Source organism: Miniopterus schreibersii (genome assembly GCF_964146895.1).
Source record: "Miniopterus schreibersii genome assembly, chromosome: 5".
In the NCBI taxonomy this organism is placed as follows: domain Eukaryota; kingdom Metazoa; phylum Chordata; class Mammalia; order Chiroptera; family Miniopteridae; genus Miniopterus; species Miniopterus schreibersii.
In genome coordinates this window covers 24,802,743-24,825,882 of record NC_138106.1, presented here as the reverse complement: position 1 = coordinate 24,825,882, position 23,140 = coordinate 24,802,743, and the positions used below count along the sequence as shown (strand labels likewise).

Sequence of the window (23,140 nt, the reverse complement as noted above, 5' to 3'; positions counted from 1 at the left end):
TTACATTTTCATAACATGGAAACAAAAATCACAGTACTAGAAACTGTAGGGGGTTACTGAAGCTGCTTCCAAGCAAGCATGATATTATAATATGTAAACCAGACTAGATAGATTGTGGTAATAAAGTCATAGTTCTTGTAATCTATTTAGATTCTATTTCTATGTCTTCAAGTTATGGGATCTTTTCTTCTGGAATATTGTACAGAAGTTTCAAAGATTGGGGCTGCCTCTCTGGTTCAGGTGGGCCAGAATACCCCAGCCTAGTGCCTTACTGGGGGGGAGGGGGCTGCAGAGACCTGGGGCATGGGATGCACCCAGTGGAGCCGTGATCAGAGAGAGGCCACCTCAGAGAGCTCCAGCATGGATGGGGTCACTGTCCCAGCAAGGACAGTACCCCTGGGGGTGAGATTGCTATCCTAGTGTGTCTGAAAGAGCATCAAGCTAAGGAGGAGCTTTGAGCTTTAAGGTTTAACTGAGTTTACCCAGTTAGGTTCTGTATTTACTGAGGACCTCTTACTCCTTTCTTCTTTCATATTTCTCTTTTTAGAATAAGAATGCCTATTATATGCCTGTTTCACCATATATTTTGAAAGCACATAACTTGTTTGGCTTTACGAGTTCAGAGTTTGGAGAGGAATTTGCCTCAGGGTAAATTGTGTCCTGAGTCTTACCCATATCAGATTTACAGGATATTAGATGAAACTTGAACTTAGACTTTAGAGTTGATGCTGTAATGAGTTAACACTTTTGGAACTGTTGGGATGTGCTTTGCATGGATGTGAACTTGGGGGAGGTACACGGGCAGAATATTATGGACCAAATTTTTGTGTTCTCCCAAAATTCACATGTTGAAATCCTAACTTCCCAATATACAGTAATGATATTAGGAGGTGGTGCCTTTGGGAGGTGGTTAGGTTCTGAAGGTGTAGACCTCATGAATGGGATTAGTATTCTCATAAAAGGGACCCCAGAGAGCTCTCTCACCTCTTCTCCATGTGAGGACACAGCAAGAGGCAGGCCAATCAGGAAATGGGCCCTGACCAGGAATTGAATCTGTCAGTCCCATGATGTAGGACTTCCCGGCCTCCAGATCTGTGAGAAATAACTGTTTGTTGTTTAGCCCACCCAGTTTGTGTATTTTGTTATAACAACTGAAATGCAGTAGACATTGGGTAAATGCTATTGAGAAATATTTCAAAAGAAAAGAGGGAAACCAAATAAAATCTAAGTATTTGTAAAATGCTTTTTAAAAATACAGATAGAGGATTATTTATGGTTAAAATGGTTGTGTGAGAAAGATATATTTACAAATAATGTGTAGTTTACTACTGTGTGAATGGATGCTGAGGAAAGTTGAGAAGACAACTCAAAAAAGAGAAAGTAGAGTGTAGAAAGGTGAAGTATCTATGTAAGATTTTCTCCTTTCAAGTGTTGGATCTGAAGCGCAAGTGCCTCTGAAAGGGGGGCCTACCTCAGTCCTGACCAATTAACGAGTAACTTTTCTCAGATTTAGCAATAGAAATTAGAAGCTCAAATAAAACTTTGTTTGCAGCTCTGTTGTTTCACTGTGAGGAGAAGGCAGGAAGGCTGAAGTGAGGGGGCAGGGGGAGGAGGCGCAGATGGTCAAATACAGGCTAAGGGCTTCCTGGCGACTGCGTCCCCTGGTCTGCAAGACTTACTGCGTCAGGAGCAAGCACTCAATGGCTGCTTTCCTCGGGTATTCTTTCTCACCCCAGCAAAATGAATTGATATTCTTAGAAATGCTTTCGCCGATTTTCTTCTCAGTGTGAGGAGAGAATATACAATTGAGAAGAGAAATACACGAGCATGTACAATAATAATGTTTCATTAAACTAAGGATAACATATCTGTAAAACGGAAATGTCAAAGGGAAAACTCAGTTTCAGACATAAGAGTATTAGCTTACTCCGTTTAGATAAGGCTCAGACTTCTTATTTAACACTTTGAGGGAGAAAATGTTTTCGTCTTATCTGAGAGTTTCTGTGTCATATTTTAATGGAAAAATAATTATATTCTGAAATGCTTGTAAAGTTAGTACAGAGATTTTGGGCAATAGTGGCAAGATATAAATGTTTTAAATCTCAGGAAATTTTCCTTTTTTGGGTCCTAAATATTTGCCTTCTCATATAAGACAATATCATTGGAAACCACAGAATGGAGATGCAGCTATTGAAAGAGTGAGCGCTCAACAGCCAACAATAAAAACTACTGACGCTTTATTACAATGAAATGTACTTGCCCCCTCTGTTTGACCATGGCCAGAAGGTACAAAACAGTCTGAGCTGATGACAACACCACTAATTGCTGTGCTAATCAATGGAGCTGTGCCCGAGAATTCAGAATACAGACGCCAGGTTGTTTCCTCAGGGAGCCTTCATAATTGATAGGGACTGTGTTGGGAAGAGAAGCCAGATTTAGTGTCTTGCTTGTGTGTTGTTCCACTTGGCTGTGTCTAAATCAGTTCTCCAGACAAAATGATGGTGCACCACTGAGTTAGCTAGAGCACAAGCCTTTCCTGCCAGTCCCCTCACTGTGTTTAACGCGGCTGAAACCAGCTGCAAGCTGGTTGCCTAGGTTTGAATAAAAGAAGTTTCTCCCTGCAGCTTGCTCTGTTGCGTGATGGAAGGGTAAGATCCATTTGTATCATGGACATGGATCTAAACAGCATTTTGAAAAGTCATTAAATTAATTGCATTATTTTTGAAATTGCTGAGCAGTGCTGAATTAGATGCATTCTGATTTTTGAAAATGGAACTAATAAAGTTGTTTTTATCTTTCCTCTTTCAAATGGTAGTTGCTCAGACTAGAGAGTCCTGTGGTGGTCTGAGAGAATGGGGCTCCAACTTGAAAATAAGAAATGCAACTGAAAATAAACTCTCTCAAATAAGAGAACATCAAAGGAAGCTCAAGGCAAGGTGTTTTCCTAAGTCAAGTGATTCATAAAGTAAAAGCCTGGAAAATGATAAGACTTCCTAGTTAGAAATGGCCCAATTTTTACCTTGCTTCAGATCTACCTGTTGGCAAATGGTACAGCGTGGTCTTATTCTAGCTCACTCTGAGTGCACCTAATAGCACTACTTACTTAGTTTTTAGGTATAACTTTTCATTTTCAAATCACTTTTCCCATATTACCTAATTGCTATTATACAGGGTCATTTTGACATACTCGAGGACAGGAATTGATGGCAGGTCTCCTTAATGCCTTTTTAAAAATGACTAAATGGCAAGAGAGCAGAAAAGTTGAAAGTTAGCATCCTAATGGCAGACATGACCAAGCTTTTTCTCCCTCAAAATATTATTTAACAGAAATGTGCATTTCATGCATTTCTTTTATTTTTAGTACATGAGTTTTTATCAGTAAGTGCTACGTAGTATGATTTTCTGTTTTTAAAGCCTTACATAAATGTATCATCCTGTTTGTATTCTGCAATTTGTATTACTCCAGGTTGTGAGATAAATTTGTGTTGATTTAAATGGCTTCCCCCCATTATTTCTCAGGCTGTAGACTTTTTCACCTTCTATCTAGCCTCTTGTTGATGGACATGCAGGAAGCCCCCCCCCCTTTTTTTTTTACCACTTTGAATCATGCTAACATTCTTTGCATACTCCCTTGTGCACATACGTGGAGTCTTTTTAGCTCACATGCTTAGGAGTGGAAATGCTGAGTTGTGGGTTTGGGTTTACCTACCTTTAACCACCAGGGCTGCCAGGGATGGCACAACTTTGCCATCTGTTGCCAGATTGTTTTTCAAACTGGTTGTATCAATTTATGTTCTCACCAGCAGGTGTGAGAGATCCCGGCTGTCCACATTTTCACCAACCTTGGTATTGTTAGATGTTTAAATTTTGCTCATCTAATGAGTGTGAGATACACTCATCAATTATGGTTTTAATTTGCATTCCCCTGATTATTGGTGAGGGTAAAACGTCTTTTCATAAGTTAATTGGCCATTTAGAATTCGTCTTCTGTAAATCACCTGGACTGTTTTTCTGTGGAATTGTTTTTCTTATTGATATGTGGTTCTTTCTATATTACAGCTAGTAATATTTATTTTTATCAGTTATCTGTGTTATAAATATTTCGTCCCAGTGTGAGGCTTGCTTTTCATTTTGGCTAATGGCATATTTTTTCATGAAAACAAGTTTGTAATTTTAGTGCCAAATTCATCTGTCTCTTATAATTCGTGCTACTTTTGGTGTATTGTCTTTTTAAAAAAAATAATGTATTTATTTTTCAATTTCAGTTGGCATACAATATTATATTAGTTTCAGGTGTACACCCCAGTGATTAGACATTATATAACTTATTAAGTCATCATCCTGATAAATCTCATACCCATCTGACACCATATATAGTATTCCCTATGCTGTACTTTACACCCCCATGACTATTCTACAACAACCAATTTGTACTTCCTAATCCCTTCACCTTTTTCACTCATCCCCCAACCCCCTCCATCTGGCTACCATCAAAATGTTCTCTGTACCTATGAGTCTGTTTGTGTTCCGTTTTCTAACAGAAATTAATTTTTTCCCTCTACCAATCCCCAAATTCACCAAGAATATTAAAAACAGATCATTTACTTTTAATCAGCTTACCCCATCCCCTAGCTTGATATTTTAAAAACAGCATAACTTATCATTTCCTTTCCTGTCTTTAAGAAGTGAGGAAAACATTTTATCTATCAGGTAATTTGATTGTAAGGAAATGGCTTTACTCTCACCTTTTACTCAGGCGTCTCAGGAGTTCTTGCATTCCACAATTTAATCAGAAACAGGTTCTATCTTGCTTTAGAAATAAAGTGTGAATTGTTGAGCCTCCAATATGTAATACTACACATGGGCCCATAAGTGTCACTTGGTAGCATTTCAGATTCAAACCTTAACACTCTACTTTGACTACCAGAGCAGAATGTACATTTTATACATCTTTCTTTATAGCCTCAAAACTGAAGATGATACTTGTATATAATATGGGGACATGTGACAAAGTAGTTTTTGGGGTAGAAATATCTTATTTTGATCATAGTGTAGTAATATTAGGGAAGTTCTGTGAATTTGAAGATACAATGCTAGTGTTTGGTTTATACTTTAGATCTTATAATACTGCTTCACTGAGCCAAGTTACAATAACCCTTAGCATTTTCTGTAAACAAAGGACATATTTTCAGTGAGGTTGCTTCCTAATGAGAACAATTGTCATCAGATTTTATATTGTTCGTACTTCTAGTAAAGTAGCAACAGCGATGTTAGCAGGTGATCGGGAACCTTTATGCCCCTATGATTAACACTCCCCAGCGAGGCTCAAAGACTCACCGTTATAGAAGCCGGTCCCTTCTGGGGCTTGGCCGGCCTGCCTTCCTCCTTTCCTTCCTTTTTCTATCTTCCTCTCTCTCTCTCTCCCTCCTCCTTCTTTTTTTTTTTTTTTTTCTTTTTTAGAAGGAAAGACAGCAGATGCAAGAAAGGGATTAAAAAAACACACAAAGAGGGCATAAAAATACAGTTCCTAGGGGGGCAAGTGAGGAGATCAGGAAAGGGAGACAAACCAAGTGGTGGCTTGGCCTGGGACTGAGAGTGTGAGAGACATAAAGGGAGCTGGTAATAAAAGAACCTCAGATCTGTCTGCGTGTGGCAGTGTGGCTTAGTGGAAAAGCATGATGCAGGAATGCAACACAGAGAGCTCAGAAGCAAACAGGAGCGGCTCCGATTTCATTTCCACCTCCAGCGAGCTGCCTGCCCTTGAGTGAATTGGCTTTGGACTGTCTGTTGCCTCATCAGTAACCTACCTGCTGAAGATGATTGTAGGATGAAAGCAGCTGGCGTGATGCCTAGTTCAGGGAAGAGATACGGTAAACTATCCTAGGAATTATTACAAGGAATTCAGAGCTTGAGGGAGATTACACAATGGGAGACGTGCAAGAAATACATCATCGGGGCAGATTCCAGGCAGAGTGGAGGAGTAGCCCATTTTGGTCTTTAGCAGTGCTTCATGCTTTGTGACTCACTTTTCCGTGAGTTATTTGGCATGCCTAGTGCTCAGTGAGGCAGCTCTGCTCTGGTCCCCTTTCTGAAAGTCTCCTTTGCACCATCCCAGACCTTCCTTTTTCTCTTAGAAGCTGTGCTCAGGCATTAGTTAGGAGAACCCCAGCATCAAAGGCCAGTTAAACTCATTTAATTTAAAGAAGTAGAAGCTAAAAAAATTTAAAAAGGAGCTCAACATAAGCATCGATGAACACAAACGGTGAACATCATTAGTAACAGAAATTGTAAGAATCCCTTGAGAAAGCCAGTGAAGTGTTTTAACAATTCAAAATTGCTTGTAGCTGGAGGTTCATCATCTGAGTTCTTCAGATCTATCAGGGTTGGGCTTCCTGAGTGGAGGGTGGAGAGGTTCCGAAAATCCTGGTATTTCATGCAAAAATGTTGTGTGTATACATCTTTCTGGTGGAGAGGGTATATAGCCTTCATCCTAAAATTTAAGAGCTATAGAATAATCATCTGGAGTATAAAAGAATGGCAATACTCTATAGAATGTATTCTAGTGCTTGCTACTTAGGAGCATCAGTAGTGGCACAACTAGGGGTCTGGTAGAAATGCAGAATCTTAGGTTTACTGAGTGATAATCTGCATTTTTACACCAATCTGATCCCCAGGTGACTCATATGCATGTTGAAATTTGAGAAGCCCATTTCAGTGGTCAACAGGTCATGCCCTGTATTCTGAATTTGTACTCTAGCTCTGTCAAATGTTATGTCACATTAAACTGTACCAAAATCAGAGTCAGAATGCTTGGGCTCCAGGCCAGAGTCTGACAACAATCAGTTGCTGACTGGCCAAATCATTGAACTCACATGGATCTCTATTGCTTCATCTGTAAAATAAAGTAGATCAATCCTCTTTCAGTACTAACTTCTGGAGTTTATCTTGTTTCCCACACACGTGTTTTATCACCACTTCTCATCAATTGAAATGATATCTTTCTGTCAACCCTTACCAAATGTCTTCTAAACCCTGAAGCCCACACTTTTTCCTTCTTGGAGCTTCTATTATACTTTCTGTGCCACTCAATTGGTCACTTTATTGTGTGCTAAAGTTTTTTCTAGTTGCTTGATTTACATCTTTTATTCCAAGCTTGGGGGCATCCAGGCTGTGTCTATTTCTTCTCTTATTAATCTCATCATAGCACAGGGCACATAGTTGATGCCCAGTAAATCTTTGAAGATTGGATACCATATTTTGAGACAGGGTATCTATCAATGACAGACTGGATGTTCTCCATCTCATTAATTTAGTTTTAAATTGGCCATGTTAAGCCATATATTTCATAGTGAGATAAATATGAAGTATGTTAATTGAAGCTATTCACATAATGTCAATATAAGCTCTTAAATGAATAAATTCTAGTTGCTGCTAACTCAATAAAATAGACTAGAGGAAAAGAAATGTGTTGAGCTATCCTGCCTCTCAAATTGTTCTTGCCTTTAGTAATTATTTAGAAATGTGTATATATATTTTATGTCCAGCATAACCAACAATATAAAACCAACACTGTGGTGCTCACTTGGAGAAAAAAATTTAAAAAAATCTTAAAATGGCAGAGGACATAGGACTCCTGTGCTAGAGAAAAAAGGACCTTATTACTCACAGCACAGCAAGCAACAAACATGTGCATCAGCATATTCGTGTCAGGTTCCCTTGCCCGTTAAGTCCCATGGAGGAAAAACGATGGTCCCAGGTGAACACTTGCACATGCAGTGGGCTCTGTTACAGGAAAGAAATCCCAAGCTTAGAGGATCTCAGTCTTTTTTACTGGACCGGATGCATGTCCACTCCAGAGGAAGACATTAATTTTTTTATTCTGGGAAGTAAGTTTGACTACATTTTGCTGCAAAGAGAGACACCATTTCTACATTCCAAGGTTGTTTTCTATGCAAACATCCTTAAAAAGATAGTCTAGAACAAAGGGAGTCAGTGATTAGTGTCAAAAGAAGTGCAGGAATTCTGGACATCCATTGCGAATTGTCATTCAACAGTGTCACTTCTGATTCTACATAATATGTAGATCAGAAATATTTCTAAGGGCCATTATGTTAAAGCAACATTCCTCAAGCTATGCAATATCGTTCTTCGTGTAAGGTGGGAATTCGATTTTGAGGTCAAATCAGAAATCCTTCAACTCTGGGCACAAATCATTGAGCAAAATGCATATGAGAACTTCCACTTAACTGTGGAGGGCAGCAGTTGTTGGAAGTTGGGGAAAGATCTGCTATAGTTCTTTGCCTTTGGAGACTGAGTGTGAAAGAATGGAAAGGTTCTCCTGACAAAGGAGTCCTCACTTTTCTTGCTTGGGAAGTAGGATTTTGTTCCACAACATCTGGTATTGGGTCATCAGGAATACAGGAACAGCCATTTTACCCGAGTCTCTAGCTGTGTTTGAGTTTTGGCAGGGCATTGAATCCTGGCCATCCCACTCTCAAACAGTCGAAACCAGGCATAACTCAAATAAACCATGGCTTGGCCATGAGCTGGACCTTGGAGAGCAGCAGATGGCTGTTAAGCTCCTGTTTGCCTGCTTCAGACCCAGGAGCAAGAACTCAGGAGCTTGGCAATTACTCATCTTAGATTCCCCAGAATTCCATATAATTATAGTGATTAATATTTTTTCCTGCCCTGTGTCCCAATAAAAAAAAATTCAAGGTAGCCTTGGGTTGGGTAAAAGGTTTGAATGCAGACTTTGTTGTAACTTTTCACTGTAAATTCTTTAATAGGATGGGGGAGGGGTAATCTGAGTTTAATTTTTAACTTTACCTATTAAAATGGTTCTATTTTGCTCATGTGTTTTGAGAAACTAATTAAATATTCTTTTTCCTTTTTTTTTTTTTAACAGTTTTTTACAATGCTTCTTTAGATGCTATCATTTCCTGCACAACCAACAATGCAAACACTGTAGTGCTGGCTTGGAGAGAGAAATCAAAAAAGCGTCTTCAAATGACATCCTTCAACATTGCCCAGGGCATTCATGCTTTTGATTACCACTCTCGGCTTAATTTAATTGGTACGTAAAATAAGTCATGATAACTATGAGGGACTCATAAATAGTCTGGATGCCAATTTGTATGCAAGAAGTCTCTTCACCTAGCTGCTTTATTGCCAGAGAGACCAACTTGAGAAGCTTACATTTTATTGCCCCAGAATGTCTGATAATGATGTATTATGGTGCGGTATATATGAGCTACACTGGGGTGAAAATATGAGAAAGAGCCTCAGTGCTTTAATTAGTGTTTTTATTAGCATTGATAGGGTAGTAAAGTGATATACAGAAAGAAGACAGCTTGTGCAGTGTCGGCCATTCTACCATCGTTCTAACACCACCAAAGTATTGACCCCCCAAATATATAATTTTCCTTGCTACCCCCCTCAACACATACACACATGTGAACTTCAAAATATAGAACATTTTCACCTCTCAGAATACAACTTCTAATGCTTTTTGAAAAATTTTAGATTATCCTAGCTTTAGATTATTAGAGTTTTTATGTAAAAGAGCACATTTTAGCTGAGGAAATAAGCTATAAAGGTTTTCAGGCATTAACTGTTTAAATATATAGACATTTGAAAGCTGATAATTTGATATGTATGATATTAGTTCAAACATTGTAAAAAAAATTGAGGTACTATTGAAAAATTAATAGGGTAGTTACAGAGAATGGACATATATGACCTACAGAATGGGTCACTTTAACCCTCATTCAATAATTATCATTCATATAACGGGTATTGATAGACTCTTAGCTAGGGGCCTGAGTCCCTAAATTTCCCAACAATAATAGCTGACAACTATGGTAAAAGATAACTTGAATACGAACTCGGAAATATACCAACATTAAACTTTCAAGGAGTATTGTAGATTTATTAGAGAATGCTGGAGGGGTTGATGAATTGACTTTGAAAGGACTCAAGTATCAACCATTTCATTGATTGATCGATTATTTCAACCCCTTTCCACTGATCTCTACTTTGTACCTGATGCAGTGCTGAAAAATGAGGGTAAGCTCAGCTCCAGGCGGTCCAGGCACAGTGAAGAATGTTGTTCTGGTTTCTCCACAGACCTGAAGCAGCACTGTGCCCCCTGCTCTGAATTGCAGCCAATTGCACTCCCTGAGTGCAGCCAATTTATGTTCAAAAATACCTTATTCTTGCAATAAAACAGGTCAAAAATATATTGGTGCTTCTTGTTTGCTTGTAAATACTCAATTATTTACATGGCAGTGAAAAATAGTTTGTTTCCTTATACTTTTTAATTATTTTGGAAGCTTTAAATATTGTTTTAGTTCTTTCTTACTCCTGGGATAACTTTACCGTGTCTATGTTCCTAGGCTGTGCTGGGTGGAGAGCAGAGATGGAAGGACTAGAAAGCAGTATTTTGTCCCCTCCTGGTTGGGCTGCTGCTTGCTTTCTAAAAGAGACCGTATTGACCTTTCACCTCATGACCACCCCTTCTCCCCTGCTCCCTAGGTCTCAGCTATCTCATATGCTGGAGCTCATGCCCTATGAACCTGGGCTGTTGGGCAATGACAAGATTTTCCATCCTTTTAGACAGGCATTTGTCTACAGATATGTGATAAATTCAGTTCATAAAGAAAATGTGGGTTATTCATGTTATTAAAAACATTTTTTTTTTTCTGATTCTGATTAGCAACTGCTGGCATTGACAATAAAGTTTGCCTTTGGAATCCCTATGTTGTCTCTAAGCCAGCTGGTGTTCTTTGGGGCCACTCAGCCAGTGTAATAGGCGTCCAATTCTTTGCAGCAAGAAAACAACTTTTCAGCTTCTCCAAAGATAAAGTAAGTAATGTTGTGCATTTAATAGTTCTGCTCCCCAGTTCTGCCCAAATCTACCCTTGATCCTGAAGTACTCTGAGAGGTGGTTTAGATTTTAAAATATACTGGCTAACTACTATGTTTTTGGAAATTTGTATTTGGAAAAGACATTGATAGTCACTTGAATAGTCCTGGGTAGAGGGACAAAGTATTTCATTAAATTTTTTTTTTTTTAAACCATGTGCTCATGAGTTTAATTCTTATTATTGAGCTCTTAATAGGTCACATATTGATAGTTTCTAAAGTTTTCACTAATTCAGTAGGAAAAAAACAGATTGGGGATGGGGGTGAGGAAATGTTACTTCGGTAAGACACAGCCAATGAGCTATTGTTGCTTCAATATTGAAGAGACTCAACAAGTAAGAACTTAAAGTTAATCTGAAGTATATCAAGTACATTAAGAACACTTCAATTAGGCATATCAGTCCGTTTCTACTTGATATTGATGGGATATTTTAAGTATGATAGAAAAACAGGGCACTGGAACCAGATAGTCCCAGTTGAATCCTGACCATGTTATTTACTCCTTGCCACCCCCCCCCCCCCCAAGAAAGTTTCTTAATCTCTAAGAATCTTGTCATTTGTTCCTCTGTAAAATTTCCAATTTACGTGATGCTTGACTTATAGATCCCGTTAACACGGGATAGATTTCAGTACACCTGGCTGTAAAGTGAAGGGTGGGCAATGGGCTTAATGGGGATAGTTTCTGAGACTCCTAATCTTACTCCACCCGTAAGTCCTATCAAATGAGCAAATTTTACCGTGTACCTATCACATAAGTCCTCTCCCTTTCCTTTAAACTTCACCAATCAACTGCCAATTTTTGTTGATTATACCATAAAAATATGTTTATCAGCCTCACCTCTCCCTCTCAGCAGCCACCACTCGAATTCCAAATCTCATCTTCCTTTGCCCTAAATACTACAAAGTTTTCCTAACACGTCTCTCCACTTTCAGACTGGTCTGACTTCAATCTGGCACCTTGTAGTGTTTGTTCAATGATCATTTATTGACAGCTTGAAGTGAAGACACATTACTGTGAATCTAAAATACCAAAGAAACTCAGAGTGAAACCTTTTTTGATGCCCTACTCAGATTTTGTTGTTTTGAGATCTTTTAGCACTTTGTTCTAACTTTCATTATTGAATTTAAGACAAATTGATTTGTATACTGGAGATTGTATATGTACATTGTATCCTAGAGGCAAAGATTATTTGTTGAATTCATTGCTGTTTTTCCCAGGACCTCACACATATCAATGCACATTAAACACATGTTAAATATATGACATACCAAATAGTGCAATTGTCAGCTAACTTATAGAATTTGTGAAGTTAGGGGCAATGTCTTGTTTGGATTGTGTTATACATATAGAAGGTCCCCAATAATTCTTGAGGAACTAATAAATTTATTAGTCAAACTAACAAATCTCTATCAAACATAATTGTAAAATAAATACCAGGTATTTTATCATTATGGAGCTCTCTGAAAGGTTTTATACCTTTAAAAGCAAGTGAAAAAAATGTCCTTAGATTCAGAATTGAGGGTGTGCAGCTATTATCAATGTTTAGACTACCTGGCTTCTTCCCAACCACTTTTAACATTCTAGTTTTGCTTTGACTTGTAAACCATTACATTATAATAAAGCTTGTCATGCTGTCTTTCACATTAGTCTAAATCCATTTCCCTTGGATAAATGCATAATAATCTCAGTCTTTATGTCTTCACCACAAACAACAGGGCTTTCTGTTAGCAGGGTACGCCTCTGCGTTTTTGCTATAAAATTATTTTGGGTATTTTGTAGGGCTGGGGATAAGTTAGGGAACAGGGAAAATGAAAGGAAGCATCCTTTTTCTAACAGAGTTTTTGAGGGAACCGTGTTTTGGTCAATGAGTTGCTAAATTAGAGGTTTTTCAGAGCAAAGTCATTTAGATCTAAATAATTTCCTCCCCAAACGATCTGAGACCAGTTCTCTTTTGGAAGACTGTTCTATTGCCACTTTCTAGTGATGAATAAGCAGTAAGTTTATCCCTATAGAATTTGATAGCATGGTAAATGGTTGTCCAATTGCATTTTGTTTTGGGTTCCTAAACTGTCTCATCAGATGGCAGTCACTGATGGCAAGGCCCTGCTGGAAGCCAGCAACTTGGTCTTTTGAAGGAGGCAACACCATGGGGAGTAAGAGGATTTTCAAAGCCCAGAGGTTGATATTCCAACCAGTGAACCTGATTAGCCTTTTCTGCTGCTCTTGGCCCTTCTCTCCTGGGTTACGAATCCTGACTTCGCCGCCAGAATCAGATCAGTTTGTAACTTAATCCTTTGTTCAAGGCTCTGATTTTGCCCAGGGCCTGATTTCTGTATTGTAGAACCAAGGTTGATAAGAAAAGTACAAAATGCAATTTCATGTTGGTGTCTCCATCTTACCTGCTTGTCTTCTTCCCCTTCTGTATCCACTACCCCCCAACTTCTCTCCATTTACCCAGAAACTGTCATTTTCATTTTGTCTTAATTACGTAAGTACATGGATTAATGCCCTTCCATAAAAATTACACATGAAGAAGCATGTGGTAAAAAAGAGAATATTCTTGTTAACTTCCCCTTCAAATCCATTCCTCTCCCCACAAATAGCTAGTATTAACAGTTGATGTGTATCTTCTCATATTGTTTTATTATTACTTAATATATTGTATCATAATATATTATGTTATGATATTTTTATGATATTTTTATATTATTATATATACCATTCTATGTATGTGTACAAATACAAAGTATTTATTATTAGTTTTCTGGTAAATGGTATCACAGGGGTCATATTTTTCTGCAACTTGCTTTTCCCTAAATAATCTCTCCCAGAGAGCTTCCTATGTGAGTATACATAGCCCTGAATTTTTACCTGCTACATAGTGATCTACAGTATAAGTGACCATAGCTTAATTACTTAATCACCTATTTATAAAAAGATATAAAGATATTGCTTCTGTTTTTTAAACCTATAAACCAGCTATCACACACACACACACACACACACACACACACACAACACCTCATAAGTAAATTTCTTTGTGATAAGTTTCTAGAAGTTGTGCTATTGGGTCAACAGAGATGTACTTCTTGAAGAATTTTAGTAAATATTGGTGATTTCAACTCAGAAATGTTGCCCTAATAGGAATACTCATGAGAGGTGGGTAAAGGTCCTCATTTCCCCAAGCTCTTGTCAATAGTCAATGCCATTAATTTATTCACCTTTTTGTGAATCTAATGACAAAACAGTAGGGTAATTTTTTTCAAGTATTTATTGGCCATTTACATTTGTTTTCGTGTGCGTTATCTGAGCATGCCCTTTATCTTACTAGACTTTGTCTTTTCTTACTGATTGGTTGTTTGAAAAATACTTTGTTCATTCTTTATTATTAGGATGCAAATATGCCCCTCAAGCCTACGTCTCTTACCTTTTTCTATGTCATTTTTCTCATTAAAATGTTTCTAATTTTTATAAAGTTGAGTCTAAGAAATGATTTTCTCTCTGGCTCTGGATTGTGTACCTAGCTTAGGAATGTCTTCTACACCTCATATTTATAAAAATACTCTGTTTTAGTTTCTGCTAATACTTTTTATATTGTAGAAATTTTTGCATTTAACCTTGCTCCTTTATTTTTGTGTAAGGTTTCTATTTTCTACAAATGGATAGCCAAGATAATTTTTTTAATAATCTCATTGGTTTGAAATGCTATTGTTTTCATCATTTGAATGACTATATACATGAATTTGTTTTTAGATGCTTTATTTGTTCCATTAGTCTACTTGTCTGTTCTCACACGAAATTACCCCTGTTTAACCATTTTGATACCCGGTGAGGCAGCTCCTACTTTTTGTTTTTCTTTTTCAGTTTTAACTATTATCTGGCATTTTACTCTTACAAGTAAATTTTAGGATCAGTATGCATGTTCCATGAAAACCATATTGGTATTTAAATTGGAATTTCTTTGAACTTGATATTTGACATCTTTAAAATATTGAGAAAGCATATCCCATATTTACCCATTTATTCATTCTTTTAGCTGTTTTTCAGAAAAAAATTATGCACAAATTTGTGTCCTATTCTCTGTTCAAGTTTTTCCTCCATATTTTAGGAGACACCTTTATCACGTATATTCTTAACTTTAAAGGGGGTGTTGCTAATAGCGTGTGCCCATTTTCTACATAAACTATACACTGAATTTTTACTTTTATCATAGTTTTTTCCCTAAACATTTTAAAACTGCTTGGCAATTTTGAAGAGTCATTGTTTGTTCATTTGGGGAATTTTACTTTCAGCTCTTTATTTCATATTAATTATTTTACATTCTTATCTAGTAATTCCAATATCTGGAGTCCTTGGTGATTCAAATCTGATATTTGCCATTCTGGTGATTCTCCCTCAGGGTGACTTGCTGCCTTTTATGTTTGGCTATCTTTTACTGTTACCTTGTTTTCTGCTATTGCTAAACTAGGGGCATTCTGAGGAACTAAATGGAAACTGTTTTCCTCTGGGGATTGGTATTTTTTTTGATGGTGGAAATGAGGAAAGCTCTGTCCTGCGGCTACTGCGTTCTCCTTTCCCACCGTCCGCTCTAAGTGAACAGCCTCGCCTCGGCGCCTCCACCTTGCTGCTGGCCCAAGGCTTCAGCTCCTGGTTTTAGCCTCTGCTTTGTGCCTACTGTTCACTGTCTCCATCTGAAGTTTGCTTCTGTTTGTCTCTTTCTTCCTTTGCAGGAGTGGAGCTTGTCTCCACTCCCTGAAGGCCTAGCAAAGCAGTAGTTATGTTTTATTCAGAGCTGTTTCTTTGAAGCAGGAAGGCCCCCTAGAAAAAAACTCTCTCTGTAGTCACACTTGAGCCAGAGTTCCTTTGTTCTAGCTATTTTTTACTTATTTCCTTCAAAGGTGTTGTTAGTATAAATATTAAGTTGCTTAAAATAGAAACTGAAAGTGTTGAAATTTACTTGGTAAAATAAAAGGGGAACTGTGATTTTTGACAAGCAGAGTTAGAAATCTTTTTAAAGGCCAGCAAAAATTCTGTTATTTTTCCCCCTATATTGTGTGAGTAATGAGAATGGCAAAAAAAATCAATTTAACTGAAATTTTAAAATTTCCCCAATTAGAATTTTTGAATTTTTTTTCTAAAAAAAAAAAAAATAAAAGAAAGTGCCTGAAATGAAATGTTGACATTAGTTAGATTTATTGCCAAATTTGAACTGAGAAATCTATGAGATTTCTGCAGAACAGTTCGTAGTGTTAGAAAACACTTTAAGGTTTTCAATATCAGCTACAGAAAACACAGACACATCATGAAAATTTGAGTCTCAGAGCTATATATCTTCTCTCATTTCTGTTGAAAAGACTGAACAGTCTGGCTGGCGTGGCTCAGCGGTTGAGCATTGGCCCAGGAACCAGGAGATTGCGGTTCGATTCCCGGTCAGGGCACATGCCCGGGTTGTGGGCTCGATCCCCAGCAGGGGGCGTGCAGGAGGCAGCCAATCAATGACTCATCACTGATGTTTCTATCTCTCTCTCCCTTTCCCTTCCTCTCTGAAATCAATAAAAATATATTTTAAAAATAATAATAATAAAAAAGAATGAACAACAAAAAAGAGAAGAATAATGGTTATGGTAACAATTTAAAAATAAATAGCAGCCCGGCCTGGCATGGCTCAGAGGTTGAGCGTCGACCTAGGATCCAGGCGATCGAGGTTCGATTCCCGGTCAGGGCACATGCCTGGTTGCAGGCTAGGCAGTCGATCAATGACTCTCTCATCATTGATGTTTCTCTCTCTCTCTCTCCCCCTCCTTTCCTCTCTCTGAAATCAATAAAGACATATTAAAAAAGAAAAATGAATAGCACAAGAGAGGATTTTAATTTGTGACTAACATTTTGTTTGACTTCAGCATTGGTGAAAACATGTTTTAAAGAAAGATTTGTTATTTGACTTTAAGATAAAAATGTTAGCTGAGGCATTCTGCCAGCCATATCTGGTAAAAAAAATTGCCTTTAAGTATTCACTGATTATGTTTTTGTGGATTATCCAAAGGCTCAAATTCTAAATAGACTTGTTAATACTTAAAGGTGTATTCAGGAAAACCAATGCTCTGTTTGTTATCGGATTATCTACAAATACGCTATTTTTGTGGATTATTCCTGGAAACCTGAGCTGCTGCAGCTGTCCTCAAAATCCCTTAGTGATATATACTCTCTCTCTTTTATTGTTATTTTATATCCATTTCCTGCAGAATGGCAGGAGTTAGTAGTAAATGTTTGATAAAACCAAACAAGTCTAATTCCCATAGAGTCACTGAGTCTGTCTTCTACTTTTCCCTCACTCTTATTATTAGGGATTTATGATTTCTTTTCCCTAACTACATTGAATTAAACTTGGACATGTTGCCAATATGTCAATAATCTTGATTTGGTTTTAAAAACTGCTTTCAACAATAAAGAAAAAAGACTGCACTGAAAACAGATTCCTTATCTATCCATGTATCTACTCATAAACCTATTTTATCTATGAAGTTATCCATTTATAAATGTGGTGTTGATAAGACAATATTTAAACACATTGAATTTCTTTTTTTGGGGGGGAGGGTAGGACAAAGCTAAATACTTTACATTTCTTTCTTTTTTCATTTTATTCACTTAATATTATACTAGCAATAGCTTTGAAGGAAATAAGTAGTCAATTTAATTAATTAATTGATTAACTCATTTATTTACTAATGACTTATTCAGTATAGTTTTATTTTGTCTATGGGAAATGATTCTGCCCATCTCTGGCAGGGAGCAGGGAGATTCATCATCAGAAATAGACGAAAAACATGGTGATGTCCATTTCTTTAGGTCAGTCTTCCTGACACACCTCCTTGAGTTTGTTCAAATTGTTGTTATTTTAGAACCTTTAGTTAATGGGTTGGGCAATTAAAATTACAGAACTCTAGAGCTGGCAGGGCCTGTTTAGTAGAAAGATGAGGTCATGGAGAGGTGACACCAAATATCTCATCTGACAAACCTCAATAGTTTAAAACTCTGATCTGGGTATCTGGAGTCTCAATAAATTGGCTTCTAGTTCCAGTGTATACAAGGAATACAATATTTGCTTTTATAACCCTGCATTATTAAACAGCTGGCAGTTGAAAAAAGATAAAAATTAACTAGAAAAAAATGTCATCATCTTTCTGTGACTAGCTATATTTTACCTTGATGTAAAATCATAGCCTTAGATACTTACTCCTCCTAATATAAAATAGATAAAATAGCCTGTGCATAAAGCATTTTAAGGACTTCACTTAGTAAATCTGAGTTTGGACAGACATTACAAGTTCCTAGTTATCATGATATAAATAGAAAATAATACAGTTTAGATGAAAATTTGTGAAAAATGTTAAAAAACAATCAATTATTTAACTTTACTTTTTAAGCTTGTTTGTCAATTTATTTATTTTTCATCCTAAGAATAAAGAAAACATCTCTAGGATATCTGGATTAAAAGTCGATATTAAATATAGTCCATTCTGAACTATGGCCTAATTCTTTTCCAAAAGTCAACTTGAATATAAAAGAAGAGGTAACTAGATATTTAAGTGGCATTTTGTCAAAGGACTGGATTAATAAAACTCAATTAATGTGAGATATTTTTCATGATTAAAAGGATATAAACTAATTAAGAAAGGAGGGAAGTACAGTTATCTGGTTTAAAGCCAAGCCACATAATATTACTGATTAAGCTGAGAATAAGGCTTCTTGTCCAAGGAGATTAGCACTGACCTTTAAACCAAGTAGAGAAGTTAAGGTATAATGCAAAAGTAATACTTGGGAAATTAAAAAAAAATACTAATGCCTGAGTCCTATGCTCAGAGTTACAATTTCGTTGGCCTGGGAAAAGGGCCCAACCATAGGCAACTTCTAAAGCACCTTGGGTGTTTCTAATGGCAAGATTAAGGACCACTGATATCAAATGTGGTTAAAAAACTTACGGGAAGTCACATACCATGACATGATTGCTAAGAGATTTTTTATTTAATTTATATGACCAAATGTCAATGAAATATTAAAGCCAATATAAATTACTTAAACCACACAGTGGAAAATGATTCTGGCAGAACTATAATTCGTTAATACTGTTGAGTTCTTGTTAATCTATGCTCAGCTGTGCCCCAGGTTATTATTCTGACATGAAGTTACTTTTTATAGTTTAGAACAGGGTCCATACTAAATAAGACAGAATTTTGGACAACGAGGGCAAGACTATCACAAGTAATATGAGTATTTGAGAGTGACCTAGATGTGTCTAATCTTATGGCTTTAACATTCTAAAAATAGTTTATCGGTTCTATTTATATTTAGAACACGTTGAAATCTATCTATTTGCAAGTCTTGTTTCTTGTAGAATCTATATTTTTGGAGGATAAACATTTTTCTGAGGAGCTTCCAGAATATTTTAAATAAAAATAATTTAGTAATATTTAAGAATCAGAATGAGTTCTTTAATAAAAAAATCTTGCCAAGAAAATCCAATTTACTTTATATTTGTACAGGGTGGGACAAAAGTAGGTTTGTAGTTGTAAGTATGTGAAATACAGAGTATATTTTGTATTATTACTTATTAATTATTGTATTATTTTCCATATGAACAAGTGCAAACCTACTTTTGCCCACCCCGTATATTCTTGGGGTTAGAGGATTGGTAATGCTGTTTAAGAATTGATTAGGTCTGTTTAAGTTTGTTGTGTTGGTAGATGGAGGGGTTATCTTATACATCAAACGTGATTATGTCTGCAAGATATTTGAAAAATTCTCATAAATATCATTAGCTAGGACAAGTCCAAGAATATCTGAGATCTGCAATTAGGTGAATAACCATGTAGAAATAACCATGTAGCATGTTTTTTATGGGATTGCTATATTCTTGGACTTGTCCTAGCTAACCTCTTCATCAATAAGCTGGATAAGGACATGGTTATTAGGTGAACTACAACCTTCAAGAAATTAAAAAAATATTTATTGGACATCTGCTATGTCCCATGGGATGTGTGATTAAATTAGGGAGGATTTGTCAATATAACTGAATTATGATCCAAATTATATTGTCACACTGTAACTCTGAATCAAGACTAGGAAAAATGCTAGTCTTAGCTTAAAACATCAGATTTTTGAAGATAGGATGTTAGATATCTTATTTGAATCTCTGTTCATCAAAATAAAATCTAGGGTTTTACTTGATTAGGACCTCAATGTAAGTGAAATGCATGATGGAGTAGCTTAATCAGCTAATGAAAGAATAGGCTGCTTTAGAGAACTCACAGTACCTGTAGCAGTGGTGAGAACCACCTGATATATTGGCTCAATTCTGAGCACATTGCTTAAAATAATCCTTGAGTATCCTAAGGTACTCATCTTGCAAATTGGTGAGTCAAGAAATAGTTTTAAATTTATAGTGCATTAATTAATGTCTACGTATGTCATTTTAAATTATGATAACCAATAGGACTAAGAAATAACATGTCCAGATGGAGAGAAATGGGAAGATAAAGGGAGAAAAGGAGTGTTAAGTAACCCCTTTTCTTTCAGAGGAGAGAGTCATTAGATATGTGAGTAATATATGCTATATATACACAGACACACAGACACAGACACAGACACAGACACACACACACACACACACACACACACAGACACTCCCATTCACACCCATGGCCATTATTTGGTGTCATGGAGAAAATAAGACCCAAAAAGAGATAAAAGAAGGCTGTCTCTGAGGAGTGTGACTTGGGGTCGAGAGGCATTGGCTGGGAAAATAGTCCTGCAGATTTTATACCACGGTCAGATTCTACCATGGTTTTTAAAAGTAAACAACGTATGGATGACCATTCTTCCCTGGAGAGAAATGAAAACAAAGATGAAGTGAGAGAATTGAAGGGCTTCCATGGTGGAGTAGATCTAAAAACCGATAACATGAAGGTTGAAGGAGCTGGGATAATTTAACCTAGACAAAAAGCACAAGAGGAGTCAGAAGAGATTTATGAAGAGATTTATGAGGGCAGGATAGAATCAAGACCTAGAAGAGAATGTCTTTGGCTCAACATATTTAATAATTACTGTAAAAATTCCTATCTTGTGGATTTCCAGGGTCTGTATGGGAGATATGTGTGCCCATATACCCCTAAAATTACATGGAAAATTGTATCCTTTTATAAGTATATGCATTTAGGGGAGGGGACAGACTGTTATTTTCAACAGATTTGTTTTCAAAAGGAGTTTACAATTTAAAATAGGATAAGAACTACAAGATTGCCTGCCTTATGGAGTAATAAACACTTATTTAAACAGAGACAATTTTTAATAGATAATTTTGAAGTAATTCTCCCATTGGATAAAATAGACTAGTTTATTTGAAAGAACCTTTTCCAGTCTCAGGTTCTAATATTTACACAATGAAAAAATAATAAAATAAATGAAATAATAAAAGAGCAGTTGTTGAGCACATTCCATGCTGGTTGTCATGCTCAATGCTTAACATGGGCTCTCACAGCATCAGATGACGGAGGGACTACATCAGATACTCAGACAAAGACACTTACTGGAGGTCACCCTATAGGAAGGGACAGAGCCAAGATTAGAACCCAAGAGGTCTGGCTCTAGAGCTTGTCTGCCCTTTGGATGGGTTTTCCATTGTCTTTGTTTTGACTCAGTTTCCCTCACTTGCATATGTTAATTCTGGACCAAGACTCATAATAGCAACATTTGCACCTGTACAGCTGCTTCCTGTGTTTGTCTTGTCTACCTGCATATTATCTCTGTGTCTTGATTGTGCTTGAGTAAGAGTCTAATATCTGTGGGTTGTTTGAACTTGATATCATTTAATACCAAGTCTTTAATACCAAGTCTTTAAAATATATATGGAGATGGAGGGAGAGAGGGTGAGAGAGAGAGACAGAGAGACAGAGCACTATTAGTTTCTATTGCTACTGTGACAAATCACCGCAAACTTGGCTTGAAACAATATAAAATTATTTTGTGTTCTGTAGGTTAGAATCCCAGCATGGGTGTCACAGGGCTAAAACCAAGGTGTTAGCAGGGCTGTCCTTTCTGGAGGCTCTGGGGGAGAATGTTCCCTTGCCATCCCAGCTTCCTTGGCTCAAAGCCCCCTCCTCCAACTTCAAAACCAGCAACAGTAGGTCCGTCCTTTTTACATTCCATCACTCTGACCTCCCTTATGATTACATTGGACTCATCCAGGATAATCTTTCCATCTCAAAGTCCTTGATTATCACATCTGTGAAACCCCCTTTTCTGTGTAAGATAACCTAGCCGCACATTCCAGGGATAAGACAGGGCCATCTCTGGGGATCATCAGTCTGCCTACCATAAGCACCTACTAAGTGCCAGGTACTTTTCCAGGGACTGAGACAAAACACAATCCCTTCCCTAGAGGAAATGATTACAATTGATGAAATATTTAGATAGATAAGGGAAAAACAATATGTGCTATGACAGAAGTGTGGACAATTATAGCACTTTGGAGGAAACAACTATCTGCCTGGGGTCAAGGGTGAAGCAGGAAAAAATCTGGCTGAAAATTAGAATTGTTCTTGACTTATTCATATGACTTTATCACTTTCCATTCAGGTCTTGAGACTCTGGGATATTCAGCACCAGCTATCTATCCAGAGGATAGCGTGTTCTTTCCCCAAAAGTCAGGACTTCAGATGCCTCTTCCACTTTGATGAAGCCCACGGTCGCCTTTTCATCTCATTTAATCACCAGCTAGCACTGTTGGCAATGGAAAGGGAAGTCAGCAAGAGGGTGAAAAGCCACAAGAACTCAGTCACATGTGTGCTTTACAATTCAGTCTTGAAGCAGGTAATAATGCTTTTCTGTCCCTCTCCCAACATGTCCCCATATCCAGAGGCTTTTTCCTTAATTCCATTTAAGGTCGCTGAGGACAAATACAGAACAAGAAGCGTGGGAAAGAAATGATTTAACAGGCATGTGCTTTTCTGCAATAATGCGTGTTCAGGTGGATTTGAAGATGATTTCATCTTCAGCCAGTGATCAGCGCAGCACTGACAGTTATAACACAGAGTTATCAGGAATGACAGTATTCCAGCTAAAACAAACACAACGTGTTACACTACTGAACTTATCTTCGTTACCTGCTAGCTGGGGTCTCGGTGGCAAATGCAAGTAAACCTGGTTGTAAAATTTTCT

At 37.2% G+C, this 23,140-nt stretch overlaps 1 protein-coding gene across 2 annotated transcripts in view; it reads left to right on the top strand.

Moving 5' to 3' along the window:
* WDR49 (WD repeat domain 49) overlaps positions 1 to 23,140 on the top strand; it is a 111,206-nt gene that overhangs the window by 28,254 nt on the left and 59,812 nt on the right. For both annotated transcript variants that reach the window (XM_081138475.1, XM_081138476.1), the window contains 3 exons: positions 8,909 to 9,076; positions 10,718 to 10,866; positions 22,559 to 22,792. In XM_081138475.1, coding sequence (XP_080994601.1) covers positions 8,909 to 9,076; positions 10,718 to 10,866; positions 22,559 to 22,792 — 551 coding nt within the window. The remainder of the gene's footprint in view (positions 1 to 8,908; positions 9,077 to 10,717; positions 10,867 to 22,558; positions 22,793 to 23,140) is intronic.